Source organism: Cyprinodon variegatus, unplaced genomic scaffold (assembly GCF_000732505.1).
Source record: "Cyprinodon variegatus isolate N-32 unplaced genomic scaffold, C_variegatus-1.0 Scaffold0, whole genome shotgun sequence".
Classification (NCBI taxonomy): Eukaryota; Metazoa; Chordata; class Actinopteri; order Cyprinodontiformes; family Cyprinodontidae; genus Cyprinodon; species Cyprinodon variegatus.
The window spans coordinates 1,733,360-1,752,249 of NW_015150453.1; the positions used below are offsets into that span (position 1 = coordinate 1,733,360).

The window sequence follows — 18,890 nt, forward strand, 5'->3', positions numbered from 1 at the left end:
ATGATACTCAGCCTCAGCAATGAACGAAATAATGTCTGTTCTGTAGGCTATTGGAAAAAATAAATTAATAAATGAGCTAATTACAAAAAATACCTCTTGTGTAGCAAAAAGAACTCAAAATGTACCAAAAACGAACAAACATATCAATAGACTATCTTTACTTTCAGTGTCCAGGTGCCTGCTTTGCACACTGTGCACAAGGCCTTCCAATGTGTCTCGACCCAGTCAGAAAGCGGGGAAACTCTTTTGTAAATCGTCAGTAAACATACATTTGGGATTTTGCATGTTGTTGGCGTACTGACAGCCACGCTATCTATATTCTGATTAAGAACAGGGCTGCCCGCTCTGACGCGGCTCAGGGATTACATCACACGCACGTCGTGCGCAGTGCCCTAGTGCCTGTAAATTTAATGGTCCAATTAAGGTAATTTAAAAAATCAGGACATTTCCTCACTTTCTAAAAAAAAAAAAACGGGACGCCCGGGACAGGACGTGAAATACGGATATGTCCCGGGAAATACAGACGTTTGGTCACCCTATACTACCCCATATGATCATTTTCTCAAAATATCAGATTTTTCTTGCTGCTACAACTTAATTTTAACCTGAGAGTATTAAAAAGAGGGAAACGCTATCTGACGGGGTTTATAGGCCCCATCAGATAGCGTTCCCCCATGATGTCATTTACGTTGAGTTGCAATAAATGCAAACCTCTCTGCAGGTTCTTGTCTTTGTCGTCAACTCTATTCAGCTGCCTTTTGAAACACACGGAGAGAAGGTGGGGACCAGGTGGTGAGGGTTACGGGGGCGAGAAACACAAAAGTAAAGCAATAGTTACTTTTACTAGTAACTAGTTACTTTTATTGTGGAGTGAGTGACTCAGTTACTTTTTGGGAGAACTAACTAGTAACTATTACTAATTACTTTTTCAAAGTAACATGCCCAACACTGCTTACCACTAGGTGGGCTGTTTAGCACTGTCTGCAGACCAAGATAAGAAGTGTAACAAGCCACAGCACCGCCTCCTCCACTCCAGCTGAAATCCTGTCCTAACGCCCCCTCTTCCATCCATATGTCACCTGCCGCCTCTTGTGTGCAATTTGGTGAAAGTATATACACAGCAAAACAGATTTAGTTTTCAGAATAATTTAAGAAGTAACAAATAACTATATAATGCTGTCAGCATTGGAAATCATGTTGAATAGTTTTCTAAATATTTACACCATAATCAAAGTTTTTCACGGTTTGCATCAAATGGTGTAGGTTTGCAGCTAATGGTGTTAGCAGACTCTCTAGTTAGTGACGTAATTACAAAACAGCATTATTATGCAACAAATGTGCTAACTTCTTCACCCAAAAAATAAAAAGATTAAAGTTTAAAATTTGTCCCCAACTATTAGATTTTGCCTAAAAGTCCCAGTTCTGCCAAATACTCTACAAAATTTTAAAAGAAATTGTTCACCAACTATGCTCTTCATCCTGCCATCTCAGTGTTTTTTTCCCCAAGCCTTTTCGTCAGATAGTTCTGCCTGTTATAGCGCATGATTTAACTCTAATAAAAAACACGTCCCTTTTGCCAGGTGTTTTCCTCCAGGCCCTGAGAACAGTTCTTGAAAAACGGCGACTTGGACTAGCTGCTACTGCAGAACTACAGGCCTCAACCCCCCTTTTCATCAGTGAGATTACTGAAATAACAGTGTTTAAACAGCACAACAATTTCCTAAATTCACACCAAACACAAAACCTATATTATATTTCACCAGTTCCGTCACCTTTTGCTTGTCTTGATATTCGAATGCCCAGCAAAAGTATTTCCCACGCGGTCGAATTCACTAGGCAGGCAAAAGCCTCCTACATGCTGCTGGTCATTGGTTGCACCTCATCATGGCAGGTATTGATTTACAAAGCGACTGGAAGTGTTTTTTACTTCAGCTTGGTACCTCCAGATCAGCTGCGAAGTCCCCGTTCGGTGTGAACAGACCTAATCAGTCGCTTGAACATCTTCCAGTCAGGCTTTAACCACAGTACATAGACTGCCCTGATAAAGGTGTTTTAATGTCAGTCATATAAATTCGAACTGTAATTTGACACAGTTCATTTCATTTTATTAGAAAACCTGGAAAACTTTTTGCTAAGAACTGGAGTGGTTTAAATCCTACTTAAATGACAGGGTCAATATCTGTATCACTAAGTAATTTAAAATCACAGGCCACAAAAATCACATTTGGTGTTCCCCAAGGGTCCATTCTAGGGCGCCTCCTATTCAAAATCTACATAATTGATAAGATTTATGGATTTTGAAAAATACCATATCAAGTTATGTTTTCCTAAGACCGGCAGCTTACAATAATGACTATTTATTTGTTTATTTATTTATCTTTATATTTTCATTTATTTATTATTTTATTTTAAAAAAATTAATGAAGAAGGAAATTTTCCTTCAGTTTATAGAGGAAATGCTTTCATGAAGGACTTAAAGCTTTATTATGGATCCAGGCATACTTCCCTAACCTTCATTAGATAATTATGAAATTAATAGAAAATGTTTTCTTTTTTCATGTTTTATTCATTTTTTTTTTTTTTTATTAAAGTAGCAACTAAGACTAAAATGAAGTTAAATGAAAAAAAACCCACAAACAACCCAGAGGAGATTTAGGGTTCAGGGTAAGTTTTAGAGATGAAATGGTTCAGGTTAGCTTTGTGAAAATGCCTTATGTGTGCATGAGATTAACTCTAAATGAAACATCAGTAGAAAAAATTAAAAGTGAGCATATATTTTTTCTTAAAGTATGGCTGAAAAATTTCCCCCATTAGCGTGGAAGAAAAACCCATTATAAAAAACAACCAGACAAAGTTAAAAAAAAAAAAGTACTCAGTAGTTATCTAGAAAAAAAAAACCATCAGGCTTTTCTCTGGAAGACAAAGATTTCTCATGTCTAGACACTCTAACAATCTTGTTCCTTAAACTCACCACTCGGCCCTCTCTACCGCGGGGTCCCCGCACACCACGATCACCTTTATTGCCCTATACAGGAAAAGAACAGGAACAGTTGGAAATTAATGGAAGAATTATAACATGGAATTCAAATAAACAATAAAGTGGGACTTTCTGTTTGGGGGAGCGGTGGTATTTCCAGAAATTGCTATTTATAGCAGGCTGTTAGACGGACTTGACAGGACTTGTTTTGGAAAGAAAATCCAAAAGTGCTGCCAGCATGTTACGCAACAAAATTTCCAAAGATCTGCAGAACCTGAAAAACAGGCCTTGAGGGTAAAACATTTGCTGAACCTTTCATTAAGATTTGTGTTACAATCAATAAACTGTACAGAGAATCAATTATGAAGAGAAAACTAGCTGTTGGTTTTTCCTATCTGAGTTAGAGCTACAAGATAAGCAGTACGGAAGAGGATTAGGGCCACTGTAAAAAAAGAAGTTTAGTGATTTTTAAATCTTATTTCAGTTTAGTATGGGAATTCTGACTTTTTTAAATATCAAAATTCAGTCAGAATTCTGAGATTAAAGTCAGAATTCTGACTTTTTTCCCATACTAAACTGAAATAAAATTAAAAAATCGGTTAACTTTTTTTTTTTTCCAGTGGCCCTAATCCTCTTCCGTAAAGCAGGAAGAAGCCATCCCAGAAGAAAAAAGATTTACCAACAGAGATCCACTGCCTTTAATCAAGAAATCCGAATATAGCCGAATACAACCTAAGGAGATAAATATAATAGCTTTCTTTTTAAAATTCGAAGGCAGTTATGTTAGCCCCCTGTCACACCTTGCCGATTTAGACCAGCGTATGCCTGATTTACGGAAAATCTGGCAAAAATGCTAGCATACGTTGGATAAGTTATGGGTACGTCTTGTATAAGTTATGAGATTGCTGAAGTCCGCTGAAACACACTAGCATACATCGACATACGTCAATAATTTTTGAGCATGCTCAAAACGCTTTCAACATATGCCAGTGTATCCTATACATGGTGCATAAGTTACAGGTAAGTTATCTGAACGTTGACATACATTAAGTGTAATATACTCATAAGTCGTGGTGTCTAGCTTAACCAAAACCTATGAGTAACTTGTACATAACTTGTACGTAACTTATCAAGAACTTATCTCCAACACATATCAACGTATCTGACGTGTTCTAGACAACCCCTGAATAAGTTTCTAACGTACAGCTGCCATTTGATGGCATATACGCAGCGTTTTGGTATAGAAGGGGAAAATGTCTGTTCTCCAGACTTCATCCCCATCATAGCGTGAGCGACAGGGTGAAACTTTCTAGAAGACATGACGCTGAATCTGCTGCGACTGCAAATTTTCTTTTTTCTTTGTGTTTATTTATTCTTTCTTTCTTCAGTGAGCGGTAAATAGCAGCTAGGTTAGTACTGTGATCAAATACATCTTTTTATACAGGCAGGACGCCTCTGGGTGCATCACTGCCCCCTCAGGACAGGACTCGAGCTTTTACATTATTTCATGGGCAATAAGCTGTCATGCATTATGCATAAGTTAGGCTGTTGTTGGACATATGTTCTGGAATCGTTATGAATACACTATTTATACACCCAAAATTTATAAAAAATACTATACATATCAGCATATGCCAGCTTTTTATGAGATTTATGGACGTCAGGCATAAGCGGCATAAATCGGCAAGGTGTGACAGAAATCTTTAGAGTGGGTCTTTCCGAACTAAAGCAAAGATTGCCTTGAATTAGGCTTAACCCTTTACTGAAAGGAAGCTTAAAGCTAATATATAGATAAATTATGTATACAAACTGTCACGATTTTTAGATAGCCAAAGGACAAAAATTGTATCATTCCGAGCAATATTTATCTTTTAAAAAGTGAACAATTACCTTAACACCAAACTGTCCTGGTTCTCCTATTGAACCTGTGACACCCGTCGGACCCTAAATAGGCCAAACAAAACAATCTTTAGGATAGCTCCAGCTGACATGACATTTTCTGCCATTTTGGGGGCTTAGATTTAACCACTCACATCCTCTCCAGGGTCACCATCACTTCCTGGAAAACCTCCTAAACCCTTAGGGCCCTATGGAAAAAAAAAAAACAACAGGAAAGATCCACTTGAAAAAAAACAGATAAAGAACAGCTCAGAGGTGGAATGCAAGCTTTTGAACTGTTAGTGTTTTTAAATTCCCATAAAAAAAAATATTTATATTATCATTATTAAAAGGTGCCATACATCTGTTTTCTGACAATAGCATAAAATTAGTCTTTAGGTGACAAAGAATGAGTTAATATGTTTAATCTTTTTATAACATTATATTTAAAATCAGTAAGGCCAAAATTTTAAAGAACGCATAATTAGTCAGGATTTAGTGACCATGATGTTCTGATTTTCTTTTGCTTGTTTTCTGATTGTTCTTAATAAAGGTCAGTTGTTTTTCTTGTTTTTTAAACAGTTTATTGGCCTGGTTTCCTTATTATCGCTTCGTTTCTACTTTTGTGTTATACATTCTACTTTTTCTTACCCTAACCCTAGCTTCTACAAAAGTATACTTAAACGGTAGGATTTATACTTCTACTTATGTAATAATATTAATACTTTTGACACCCCTGTTCATTGGTTTGAACGTAATTGTGGATGAAATACAGTCATAAACACCAGTCAGTTGTAATGACCTTCGGATAAGTGTAACACAGAAGTAAAAACAAAAAATATACCAAAATTTCATCATACAGGAAAATCAGTGTTTTATTTTTTTTCTTTATATTAAATCTTCCAGGCTAGTATTAAGTAAAATGAAAATCTAATACTTCTGACGTGATGCAAACTCCAATCTTCCATTGTCTGTAACAGGGATGCATCATTGCAGGCAGACTCACTCTCCAGTAGTCACTGCAGGAGAGGTGGGGGACACCCTGGATAGACTACTAATCTCTCTAGCAATCATTCACTCGTTCACACTTAGATCAAGAGAGGCCTTTCATGTTTTTAGAATATGGGAGAAGGCCAGATGACCCAGAGAAAACCGTCACATGCAAAGGTTGTTCCCAGGGTGCAAGATTCAAACTGCATGCAGAGATCTACAGCCCTCTTGTTTCAAGGCTATTAGTGCTTTTAACTGTTCCACTATGAAACCTTCAATTAAATGTTTTGACAAATTGCAAAACAGGCATTTTTGATTTCACATTCTTATATTGCCTTAATTCCCAGTTTACTCCTAGCACAAATGCTTAGCAGTTAAAAAGTTTAAATAGTTTGACCTGGAGTCTCCTTAAGGGCTATGGTCCTTAAATTTTTAGCTGCATCCACATTCCAACCTCTATAAGTGTATCATCAAGTTTAGCAGAGGATTGGTAATAAGAAGTTCATTGGATTAAGGTGTACTTGAACAAGGGTGATTTTCAAGGAGATCTCTGAGGAATTATATAGTTTTTCTGTTTTTTATTGGATGCATCTTCGCTGTTGCTTAAGAACTTAATTAGGTTTCCTATTAAGTAGAAATGAAATATTTGGGGCGTCATGTACATTTTTTTTCAAGCACCTAAATGCACGTAGCCTGAGTTTCCTTACAATGTTTCAACAATGTAGGAATGAGAAATGCAGCATGTATCTAATCAATAGTTTTAATAAATACTGGGTACATATACTAAGGGTTTTCATATACTAGCTACAACTATTGATTGGTTGATTGATTGATTGATTGACTTTATTAATCAGTGGAGATCAGCTCAAATATTCAAAGGGGAAGAAGAACGTGTCAAAGGAGGAAAAAGGTGCATGGGATATTTACAACATATGCAGTGTGTCCACATATGACACCATTTTTTTCTAGCAGGATTATTATACAGGGTTATTGTACAGGGTGTTTACATGGGTATTTATATAGATGGATATTGTTATTGCACTGTGTGTCAAATATAGAGAAACAGGTTATTGCACAGTGCATCAAATAGTAATTGCACTTTATATACCTATAAAACTAGAAACCACAATCAGAAACATGCTGGAAGAACAACGGCCCAAAAGGTTCTGACTGTACTTCTTTGTAAATAAAAGGAAACTGAAAACTAAGGAGAACAGAAGTGGTTCTGCCACTTCATTTAGTTTTAATGTGTTTTATTTATATTTAAACACAATGAAATCCCTGCAGTATGGTTTGGTTTCACTTTCAGTTTTTCTGTTCTCACTAAATGAAGTGTGGCCTTTGGAAAAGCCCCACAGTGATGTTTTTATATGGTTTTTAAAACACTCCTATGAGAAGAGAACCATTATTTACATGTAATGCACTGATGACTGACAGGTAATATACATACCTATAATAATCATACAGATGCCTTTCAGGCGAGGACAGTCAGGGAAATTCCAGGAACTTGTCCATGAAATCTCATATGCGTGACTCAATGACCAAATGATTTCTGAGATGCATTCACTTTCACTCGCAGTTTGACACCAGTTACCTTCAAATAACTTTAGAAATGCACTGTTGCACTTAGAGTAATAAAGAAAATTTGGTTTTTGGCATCTCAAATTCAAACTGAGAGATTTAGGGACAGCCCTGTGTGTCATGTAGATGTGCAAGAAAATTATTTCAAAAGCTTGAAAAATCCTCAACAGAATAAAAATGTTACTAACTTGAATCAGTTAAGCCTCAGTTAAAGCCAACAGAAAATTAATTTTCTCTCGATGTGTCAAGCTGTTGGTTAGAGATAACAAAGGCGACCAGATAAAAAAAGCAGGTTTCTATACCTACTGCACTCATGTAACAGACTGAACTTGGTTTCTGAACAGAATAATGTTGGGACTATTGCGAAATGACCATTTTGGTCTTTCCATTTCTTATGATTTAATGCATTGAAATGTAAGTATGTGTTTACATTAGATTAGATTACATTTAAAAACTCACAAACTGTTGTTTTCCCCTATGATGTGCACTAATGAAAAAAAAATGCAAGGTTTAAAAAAGTTGAAAAGAAAGAAATGGCATAAACGACACTGAACACACCAGGGACCTTTGTGACAAAAAGCGTGTCGGACACACTTGAATCATTAAGGTTATGTGGAGAAGTTAAAATGCAAACAGCCTTCAGTTTAATGGGTCAATGTCACTACACCAATACACATTTAATCAAAGGATAATTAACAGTTTACTTTTATTTCAGGTTTTCTGGTATGCATGCCTCCTTGGTGTGCTATATTAGAATTATTCGATCAGTTAGCACATATGTACATGGACAGAATTTCTGGTACCGGTCGTTTAATAAAAAAAAAAAAAAAAACATAAAGGTCACAAGAACGATAACCTAAATCTGACAAAAGCAATAATAGATATAAAAGCTATTAAAATGGGAAAATGAAAGCGAGACATTTCTTCCCCAACATACGGAAGAGGATTAGGGCCACTGGGGAAAAAAAAAATGAACTGACTTTTAAATTTTTATTTCAGTTTAGTATGAAAAAAAAAGTCAGAATATTGACTTTAATCTCAGAATTCTGACTTTAATCTCAGAATTGTGGATCTTAATATAGATGGGCACCATGCAGGAAGAGATGTGGGAGCACTCAGCTTCACTGACAAAGATGTGAGTTATTTGAGGTGGCCAGTGACACATTGGTGGAAAATGACGGAATTAGGCAACTTTTCATGTGCCAGAGGGGTCCCCTCATTAATAGAGGAGCAGATGGTCATTAAAACAAGAGAGCTAGTCTCTAAAGCAGACATGGCTATGGCTTGATGCTAACATGTCTGTTACCTCTCAGAATTCTTAGAAAAAAGTCAGAATTCTGAAACAAAAATCAGAATTCTGAAACAAAAATCAGAATTCTGAGATTAAAGTCAGAATTCTGAGAAAAAAGTCAGTTTTTTCTCATATTAAACTGAAATAACATTTAAAAATCAGTTAACTTTTTTTTTTTTTTCAGTGGCCCTAATCCTCTTCCGTACCAACAAACTTCAACAGAAGTCATCAGTCTCATATAATATGACAGGATATATGAGATTTTTTTTTTTTTTTTACTAAGTGACATGCAGATCAATTCATTTTTACAATGCATGAATAACTAACAAAATTATGTTCAGATTACACATAAACACACTCATTAATTCTGCAGGGAAAAAAGGATTCACCTTATGGTTAAGATTCATTTGATGATAGCAACCTACTGAGCCTACTGGCAGGTAAGAGGCACAATCTTGGAGCCATTCTATGGGACTAATGAAGGCCTTTGACACAGTGATTCCAGTCCCAACCAGTTCCTGCTTCAGCAACACCAATTTACTTATTAATACACTCTTTTATAACGCTCATTCCTTGTGTCGGTTGAATTATAAAGTCTCCAGATTCTGTCCAGGTGTTACAGTATTACCGTAACCGTTCAAGCTCTAGGGAAATCCTTTTGATAAATTGTCGCAAAAACATTACCAAAAAGCTTTGACTGTAAATTCAGTTTAAATTAAATCCCTCTACACCAAAATCCAAGTTTAACTACACTCCACCGATACCTCTACCTTGATCAGATCTTAATATCAAGACAGATGTTCATAACAGAAATTGAAAAACAGGTGATCAGAGATCAAGTATAGCTGTGAAATTTTCCTAATTTGATTTAACGCAGTGACAGTAGAAATACTGGGGTTAATGTACAGTGAAAGTATTACTATGTTAGGATGCGTGAGATTCTTTCTGAACTTTACACTCATCCTTTACTCATTCACAACATGACCTACATTCTGCAAGTGGATGGGTTTTCCAAATCTTGTAAAACAAACCGGAATTACATGAAAAATCAAATAAATCAACAAAAAAAAATCTCAAAACCATTTTAAAACCTCAAAGGAATTTTTTTAAACAACAACTTTGTTGTTTTCCTTCCGAAGTTGATACGACTAAGGTCAGAATGGTGAAAGTGAAACTCACCAGAGAGATTTTTTTTTTTTAAATACCTCACAAACCGACATGTGAACTCCCCAACACTTTGATTTTTGTTTAAGCTCTAGAAAAACATCAGAGGATAATGAGATAAAAACACAATCCTCAGTTTTTTACCTTTGGTCCGTTTGGTCCAGCAGGTCCTCTTTGTCCTGGATAACCCTGAAAGAAAAGGGTAGAAATTATTTTAAGAAATGATGCAAAGGTTAAAAAAAACAATAATGAAATCTGATGGGTAACATCTGCTGTGATGCACAATTCTAATTGAGAATCTTTAACTAAAAGCATATTTTCATTGTATGTAATAGATTGTTTTACAGGGAAATGTGCACAATTCAGTTTTGATACATTTTTTTTTTTACAAATATTCAGCTTTGAAAGGCCCGAGATAAGTTTTCCCAGGATAAATGTATGCTTAAGGTCTGTGCAAAAAGACCAAAAGCAGGATTTTTAAAGGACTTAGAATTAGATTTCATGCCTACCAAAAGTAAATAATATCAATAACAAGATTTAAGATTTTGAAAGAAACACGAAACAATAACAGGAAATTTATTTATGTGGCTTCGTTTGTGGGTTGCAGTGAGGGGTTGGTGAAAGTGAGATTTGTGGATAAAAAAAGGTGTGAACAACACATGTTAGTGTTTTTCTTGTCAGATCTGGGTCAAATTAATTGTACTGAAAAGCTTCTGCCACTGATATTCAGAGACTCCAAGAAAACTCATGTTTTATTACGACAATAAAAGTTCTCAATTTCAATTTATCTTTATTGTCATTGTCACAAGAACAACAAAATTTTAAAAAGTGCCATCGATCAGTGCATATGCTTAAAAAAATAAACAACAAAAATCACTGTCCCACCATTTACACACAATATAAGAAATAAATAATAACTGATGCAAAACAACTAATTAGAAAACTAAGTTCTGCTCTCTTTGCAGAGCAGAACTGATTTAATGAAATTAAAATCAATAAGATTATGAAATGGAGATCCCATTATAAAAGGTAAGCATTAACAGACATGTTCATATAAGACCAAAAAGCTGAAATGAAATCTCCTTTTATTAGCAGTGTTATTAGTTATTCACTAAGAATAACAGGGTTTATCTTACAGAGTAGCCTCTCTCTCCGATGTCACCGGGAAATCCGGGAGCTCCTGTCTGACCCTGAGAGATGAGATGAAATAATTCAATGAGATAATCCCTGCTTGTTAGCAAAGGACCCAAACTATCAACAGCTGAATTTTAATAGAAAAAAGGAAATAAAATACAGTTAGAGATTTATCCTTTATTCGTATTTACCGCATCCAGTTGAATTAAAAAAAATAACACACTCTGTACTGCAGTTTAATGTCTTTACCTTGGGTCCATCTTTTCCCTGAGGGCCTTGCTTACCCGGGTCGCCTCGAGACCCCTGAACGGAAAACACACAATTAAAAAACATTCAAATAATAACTACTAAAAACTAGGAAAAACTGAAAAGGTTAGATTACTTTATTTCAATGCAAATTATTGCATTATAAAAAATAACTGTGAATAATTCAAAGTGCCAATTTGATGTGTCAGGTTTATGATTATAAAATTAATGCATGTGCATATAGAACATTAAAGAAATGAGATGCTTAACTCTGTTTACTGCAAACTGTCATGCAACTTTGTTAGAAAACTGCTGATGTTTGTGCAAGGATAATCACAGTTATCAGGAGACCACTCTATTCTGTGATTAAATCAGGAGCAGCATTTTGTCCTATGACCTGATCAATTGCCTTGTCAGAAGAACACTGTTCTGTAACCCACCCCATGTGTTATGATCTGCTAATAAAAGGCTTCTGCGAGGAGACCCATGAGAGAGAAAGATGTGGCTGAACTTAGCTCTCTCCTCCTGCAGGAGCCAAAAAGCCCTATTCTGTGTGGACTCAGTTTCCTTTTATCATGAACCGACAATTTTGAATGTAACATGATGCACAAGCTGTTTAAATTTGTTCCATTGAATTAAGCGGGCAGTGGAACAAATAAATAATTTATAATTTTTTTTATTTATTTCTGACAACCCTAGAAAAAACATTGCTTTTAAATAGTAATACATTTAAAAATATGAATAAAGATTAAAAAAAAAAACTCAATGATGTAGACAATTCCGACCAATCCTATACTTCTTTTATGAGACTTTTGTGCAAAGTTTGAATTTTACAAGAATATTGCATGGGATAGATGCATTTTCTATTGTTACATGTTGGCAAAGGAAACAGGAAAAAATACAAGCACAAAATAAAAACTGTGGTACCTTCATGCCTTTACCTCCTCTTGATCCTGAAGAGCCTGGGTCCCCACGAGGCCCCTGGGATAAATGTTAGAGATAAGTATTAGCAGGGTAAATTTAAAGGCAAGGCAAGGCAAGGCAAATTTATTTGTATAGCACAATTCAGTACAAAGACAATGCAAAGTGCTTTACATGATTAAAATACAGGAAGATAAAACAGAATCAAAGCAAGTAAGAAAAAAATAAATAAATAAATAAAATACAAAATGCAGAAACAAAAAAGAATATTAAAAAAACGTTGGACTAAAGAAAATATGTTTTAGTTGAACTGTTTAACTAGAACAGTCGAAGGCAATCCTAAATAAATGCGTTTTTAGTCTTGATTTAAAGGAACTCAGGCTTTCCGCACTTTTACAGTTTTCTGTTGTTTGTTGCTTCTCCATGTTTAGTTCTGGTTCTAGGTATGCAGAGCAGGCTGGAGCCAGAAGACCTGAGTGGTCTGGAGGGTTGATACACTGATAGCAAGTCTGTGATGTATTTAGGTGCTAAGCCATTCAGAGATTTATAGACTAACAGAAGTATTTTAAAGTCTATTCTCTGAGATACAGGGAGCCAGTGTAAGAACTTTAGAACCGGGGTGATGTGCTCTACTTTCTTAGTCTTAGTGAGGACACGGGCAGCAGCGTTCTGGATCAGCTGCAGCTGTCTGATCCTCTTTTTAGGCAGACCTGTGAAAACACTGTTGCAGTAATCAATTCGACAAAAAATAAACGCATGGATTAGTTTTTCCAGATCATGCTGAGACATTTATCCTTTAATCCTGGAAAATGAATTGGTCGTAAATAAACTTAGCTGAAATTTTACTAAATAATGGACAAAAGTAACAAATCTTGCTAAATCAGAGTAAATATGAGTTTAAATTGTTTTAATTATTAAGTAATGATGCTTAAATCTTAGTAGACGTGATTGTATTATGTGAATCTCAGTCAAAAAAAAGTGCTTATAACTGACATATATGAACAGTAAGCGTTGGGGGAACAAAAGGCCTCAGTATGATAGCTGAGAGTAAAGTTAAATCTAAGATGAAGCGGGTTTTTATGCCCAGACATGATGGTTCCAAAGGTTGCTGTTTACCGTTACTGTGAGGTTAGTGAATCCCCGCTACGCCGCCTGCAGAGGAAGTTCAGGGGGGTTTCCAGATAAATTATAATGTCTGCCACCTGCTGCAGCCCATCTGGCTCACCTCATGAGAATAACACTGAAATGTTTAAGACTATCTTTTAAAAACCACCTTTAACTGCATCAGCATGAACATGTTTAAAGGCCGTAATTGTCACATTTACTAAGAGAAATCAATCACAATAAGATCAGACATAGGACTGCTATGAATGAATAACCTTTGGGTCGGTTACACCTTGGTATGTTATTACAATCTCATTACAAAAGTCATCACATCTTTAATCAGAAATTTAATTTTTTTTTCTTTTTACTTTATTTCAATATATGTTAATAAATCTCCTCATTTCGTTAAAACCAGAGGCTTAATTTATAAGGCTAAGCTTCATCATGTGCAGCTGCTTTTAAAATGTCTTGATTTTTAGTGTCAAGCTTCTTATCTCCTTTAACATGAGCTTTATACTAAACTATCCTTTTGCAATTAACTTGAAATGTTCCTGTATAACCTCTGATTTGGTTCAAAGAAACTCACAACCACACCAAGGCACAACCTATAAAACTTTTTTTTTAATCTTTTTGTATGTTTTTGTCTTTATGTATGTTGTTTTAAATATCCAAGTAGAACCATAGAGTAAGGCCAACCAGATGGATCTGCTGGTCCAGCATCTTCAGCTATGATCAGAATGTGACACTATTACATTGATATGGTCCAGATTGTGGGCAGTTTACAAACACCAACAATTTTAGAAGAAACAAACCAAACTTTCTCCAAACAAACATGAATTTCAAACCCCACAACTAATACAAGAACTGGCTCATCCCAAAGACAGAAGCCGTCAAACCAGCTGAATGTTGTTTTTTTATGCAATGTGTTACTGCTCAGACTCCATCAGGGAAGCCAAACAGCTGCAAAAAACACATGGAGCAGCACAGCTTTGTGGGAAAGATTCGGCTGTACCTGCAAGACCAACCTGTGACGACCAAAATGTTCAGATCCTGAACCCAGGAACGAGGGTTTGAAAGGAAGGAAGCCATCTTTGTTATAAAGGAAAAGTCATCACTGAACAGAGGGGGAGGATTGTGGCTTCATATTCCAAGCATATAAACTAATTTCAAAGAAAGCACACATCAGTCTGATCATGATTCAAATGGCCAAGTTTAAAACTCATACAGCGCTCCAACCACAGGGTTCTCTAGTGCAGGGTTTCATAACCCTGGTCCTCAGGGCCCACGGTCCTATATATGTTTTAGGTGTTTCCCTGCCTCCACACACCTGACCTGAATGAAAAGGTAATTCAATGGCTTTTGCAGCATTTTAGGTCTGTCAAGGAGGAAATTACAATCATTTTAATCAGGTGTGCTGTAGAGACACATCTTAACATGAAGCTCAGTGGACCCTGAGGACCAGGGTTAAGAATCCCTGATGTAGTGTGAGTTCACAGAACTGACAAAGACTCGTGGAAACGTGTTGAATCGTTTTTAGAAAAACTGAATGAAGGTCCAGTTCCCTCTGATTTAGGCCTGTTTTGTGGCTGAATGACCTGAGAGACTGATAATTTGTACAGATATTTTACAGATGATGCTATTCTTGTTAATGTAGCAGAGCAAAAAGAAGTATCATGTCAAAGTAAGCAACTTCAATGCAAAAACAATCTAAAAATAAGTAAAAATGTCTTAAATTAAGTGTATTTACCCTTAATTTGAGTAGGTATATGAGATGTTCTGCCAATGGAATAAGCATTTTTACTCTTTAAGATAATTTCAAATAAAGACTTGAAATAAGACAATGCAGTTGACCAGTTAAATATTCCAAACTTTTACAAAGTTTTAAATGTTTCTATTAAAACTTTTCATTACATATTAGAAGATAAAATGTTGTCCAGGTGGGTGGCNTTCATCATGTGCAGCTGCTTTTAAAATGTCTTGATTTTTAGTTTCAAAGCTTCTTATCTCCTTTAACATGAGCTTTATACTAAACTATCCTTTTGTAATTCACTTTAAATGCTTTGTACCTGTACATGTGTAATGACAGTAAAGTTTAATCTAATCTAATCTTATCTAATCTAGTATACAGGGGGTAACCAGGGGCGATCCCGATCAGGAATTGTAAGGTCGGGAGAAAATCAAACATCTTTGAAATTCAGGAAAGGGGATGTGAGAGAGGGGGAGAGACATGGACTAGAGGTCGGATGCAAATCCGGGTCAGCAGCGTCGACGACTAAGGCCTCCATACATGGGTCATGTGCACTAACCGATGCGCCACCAAGGCACGACCAAATAGAGTTTTTTTCTGTAAAATTGACAGAACGTAGTAGCCACATTTGCTCAGCCATGTCTTTGTCCAAATAGCCGTTGCCTTTTCTTGTTAGGGCATTCAGTACCAAATTGCACATATTGCCAAGACAGCGTGTTCACTCTAATGAGCTTGATATTCCTCTTCTCCTCATTTGGCTTCCAGATAGACGAGTCCGAGTAACGACATCCCACTGCGGAGCTGAGTCTGACGTGGTTTTTAGACGTACAATGTGAGCAGGTAGATCGCATCAGAGCGTCGGGCAGCACATTGTGAGAATAAACATCGTGAGCTGTGAACTTTTAAGCCCCGCGGTTTTATCATGCAGTGTGAGCTGTAGCTGCGTGCAACGATTGTAAAGTCGTAAAGTGTATGTACCGGCTTTAGGGAGCAGTGGGCTGCCATTGTGTGGAGTCCACACAATGGCAGTGTGGGGTTAAGGGTTTTGTTCAGGAATCCAGAGTGGAAGCTGTAGGGATTGACCAGGTACTTGCAACCTTCTCAAGAGCATAAGGGCACTGCTACATCTAACCAATAGGCCAACACTCTCCCAACAACATGGGGCTCAAACCCACGACCCTGAGATCAAGAGTCTCATGCTCTACCGTCCGAGCTAGCGGGGCTTCCCTTTTCAAATTTAGCCTGTGAGAATATAAAATCAGCAAAACAAATTGTTTTATTTTAGCACTTTACAACTTTTATTTTCATTTTGTATACTCAAGAATATTTTCTGGTTATTATTATGATTGTAGTGCAGCGGTTAGTTTGTTAGAGAGCAAGAAATCATTGTCCAGGAGACACTGTGTCCTAGCACCAACATTCTGGGTCCCTGAGAACCTTGATCCCAATGTGACCCTCATAGGGGCTTAGTAAATGCATAGGATATAATTCCCCATAGTCATTCAGTTAATCTATAGTTTACTGTAATTTTTTTTTTAAGTTTTTGCTGTTTTTGATTTAATATTAGTTTATCTAGATAAATTCTTTATCCTTTTGTTAACAAATAAAACACATCTAGCTGCAAACAATAATATAATTTCATGTTGTTTATGTTCAATATATTTGCTTCACAAATGCAACTATGTGTTTTTAATGTTGTTCAGTCCTTAAAACTTTACTATAAACTCATAGCTGACCTCAAAACATGAATGCTGATTTTTAAAATATTACTTATACTTTGTACGTCCAATGCTAACTTTTAGATTAAAACATAAACCCTAAATGTGTCACATGGCAGCAGTTAAATATTCCAAACTTTTACAAAGTTTTAAATGTTTCTATTAAAACTTTTCATTACATATTAGAAGATAAAATGTTGTCCAGGTGGGTGGCAGATTTAGCTCCTTACAGGCTCACCAGCAGTTCCAACTCCTCCTCGGGGACCTTCCATACCGATGTCCCCCTGTCAACCAAAAGAGACAATAGACATTAACAAATCAATCAATCAATCAATCAATCAATCAATCAATCAATCAATCAATCAATCAATCAATCAATCAATCAATCAATCAATCAATCCTTCCTTCAACATTTTTTATACATTTTCTCATCTTCAATAGAAATTGGAGAACCACAAGGCTTTGTGTTCAGACTCATACTTTTCTACTTTGTGCTTTTGTCTAAAAACATCATATCTTTTGCTGCCATATATTTCTCCTCAGTAAGTGGTTATGCCACATAGTTTAAATGAACATGGTGATCTTTAGTTTTGAAAAGATTGGGGACAAACAATTTCTATCTGGATAGAATTTATTTCCTATTAGAAGAAGCTTTTAACTGTTTTAGATGTGAAGATTCGTCTTCAAAATAAATTTCTATTTGGGAAATTTCTGCTATCCTTTATTTCAAAACTTATTCTTTGTTGAAAACATGGCAATAAACTTTATTCTAAGACATCGTCATTGTGAGTTAATTGAGATTTGGTGTATAATTACCTTCAGACCAAGCTCTCCAGGTTCACCTGGCTCTCCCTGAAGTCCAGGTTCACCCTGAAAGAATCAGTTTGCTTTTTAAACAAAGTTTTCAGCTTCATTAGAATCCTGTGAAATTATCCAGCTAAATCATTTAAAGGTAAAGTTTAAAAGTCATATGAATTTTTAGGTCTTATTTAGTAAACTGACCATCCCCCCAGAGAAACCTGAAGCTCCTTCTTCTCCTTCGGGTCCTGCATCGCCCTGCAAGTGCAAAGAACACTCAGAACTAAAGATATCATTCATGTCACATCTTTTACACTTCATCTACATGGATATACATTCCTTTAATTTTAAAAAATTATTTTATTACATTTTCGAAATTGAAACCATTTTCATCCAACTGCTTTTTAAATTTCACTTTTACTTTGGAAATCAAAATCAACCAAATATTCTTTGATGTTTCCAGCACTGTAGATTACGTCTGGTTTCATTTTCGTCTGAATTTGCTTAGTTTTCACTTTCAGCTCCTGATTACAATGTCAGCAAGGGAAGTTTTGGGAGTAATTACCAGACAGAAAAACAGATAAAGCGAGTAAACTCATTATAATAAGTATTAATCTAATTTACTCACAACTGGTCCGGTGTCTCCTCCTCTTCCCCGAACTCCTTTAGCTCCTTTATATCCCTACAATAACAAGCATCTTATGCTTTATCCACATTGTTATTTGCTTTTTTTGTTGTTTTTAAAGAAACATGCTGCAGGACTGAGTTTGGACTCTTACCTCTCTTCCTTGAATACCAGGCAGGCCTGTTTGACCTTGCAGGCCTCTGGATCCCTTTCAGAAAGACAGAATCATTCAGACAAAATATAGATCAGCCTCGATGACCATAAATTAAGTGATTTTGATGTCTTCTAGTAGAAGAATTCATCAGGATTCAAATATCAGGGTCCATTCTTAAATATATTCAAATATTCATGCAAGGCTACTTTCTTAACTAGTTTTTGCATTCAGAAATAATTAAAGTCAATTCAGTATTTTTGAAAAAAAATTCGTAAACTTTTTTAAAATATGAAAACGTAATTGTAGCTGAACTGTAGTTAAAGAAAAGTTCAAATGTTTGGTCTCCTCAGACAAAATGTATTTAATCTTTTGTTTGCCAGACAAAAAGTTGCAAAAATTGAAGGAATGACGTGGATCGTGTAAAGATCTTAGTTTGGAATGAATGTATTCACATATATATAGATCCCAAGCTTGGCGAAAAAAAAGGAGAGAAGTATATATATATATATATATATATATATATATATATATATATATATATGTATATATATATATATATATA

General features: G+C 35.7%; 1 protein-coding gene across 1 annotated transcript in view; it reads right to left on the reverse strand.

Annotated features, from left to right (window-relative positions):
• LOC107081913 (collagen alpha-1(I) chain-like) overlaps nucleotides 1-18,890 on the reverse strand; it is a 36,621-nt gene that overhangs the window by 11,971 nt on the left and 5,760 nt on the right. Inside the window, exons 5-16 of the mRNA XM_015370312.1 lie at nucleotides 18,329-18,382; nucleotides 18,178-18,231; nucleotides 17,754-17,807; nucleotides 17,568-17,621; nucleotides 16,982-17,035; nucleotides 12,189-12,242; nucleotides 11,265-11,318; nucleotides 11,018-11,071; nucleotides 10,026-10,070; nucleotides 5,011-5,064; nucleotides 4,868-4,921; nucleotides 2,972-3,025 (exon numbers count right to left, since the gene is read on the reverse strand). Coding sequence (XP_015225798.1) covers nucleotides 2,972-3,025; nucleotides 4,868-4,921; nucleotides 5,011-5,064; nucleotides 10,026-10,070; nucleotides 11,018-11,071; nucleotides 11,265-11,318; nucleotides 12,189-12,242; nucleotides 16,982-17,035; nucleotides 17,568-17,621; nucleotides 17,754-17,807; nucleotides 18,178-18,231; nucleotides 18,329-18,382 — 639 coding nt within the window. The remainder of the gene's footprint in view (nucleotides 1-2,971; nucleotides 3,026-4,867; nucleotides 4,922-5,010; nucleotides 5,065-10,025; nucleotides 10,071-11,017; nucleotides 11,072-11,264; nucleotides 11,319-12,188; nucleotides 12,243-16,981; nucleotides 17,036-17,567; nucleotides 17,622-17,753; nucleotides 17,808-18,177; nucleotides 18,232-18,328; nucleotides 18,383-18,890) is intronic.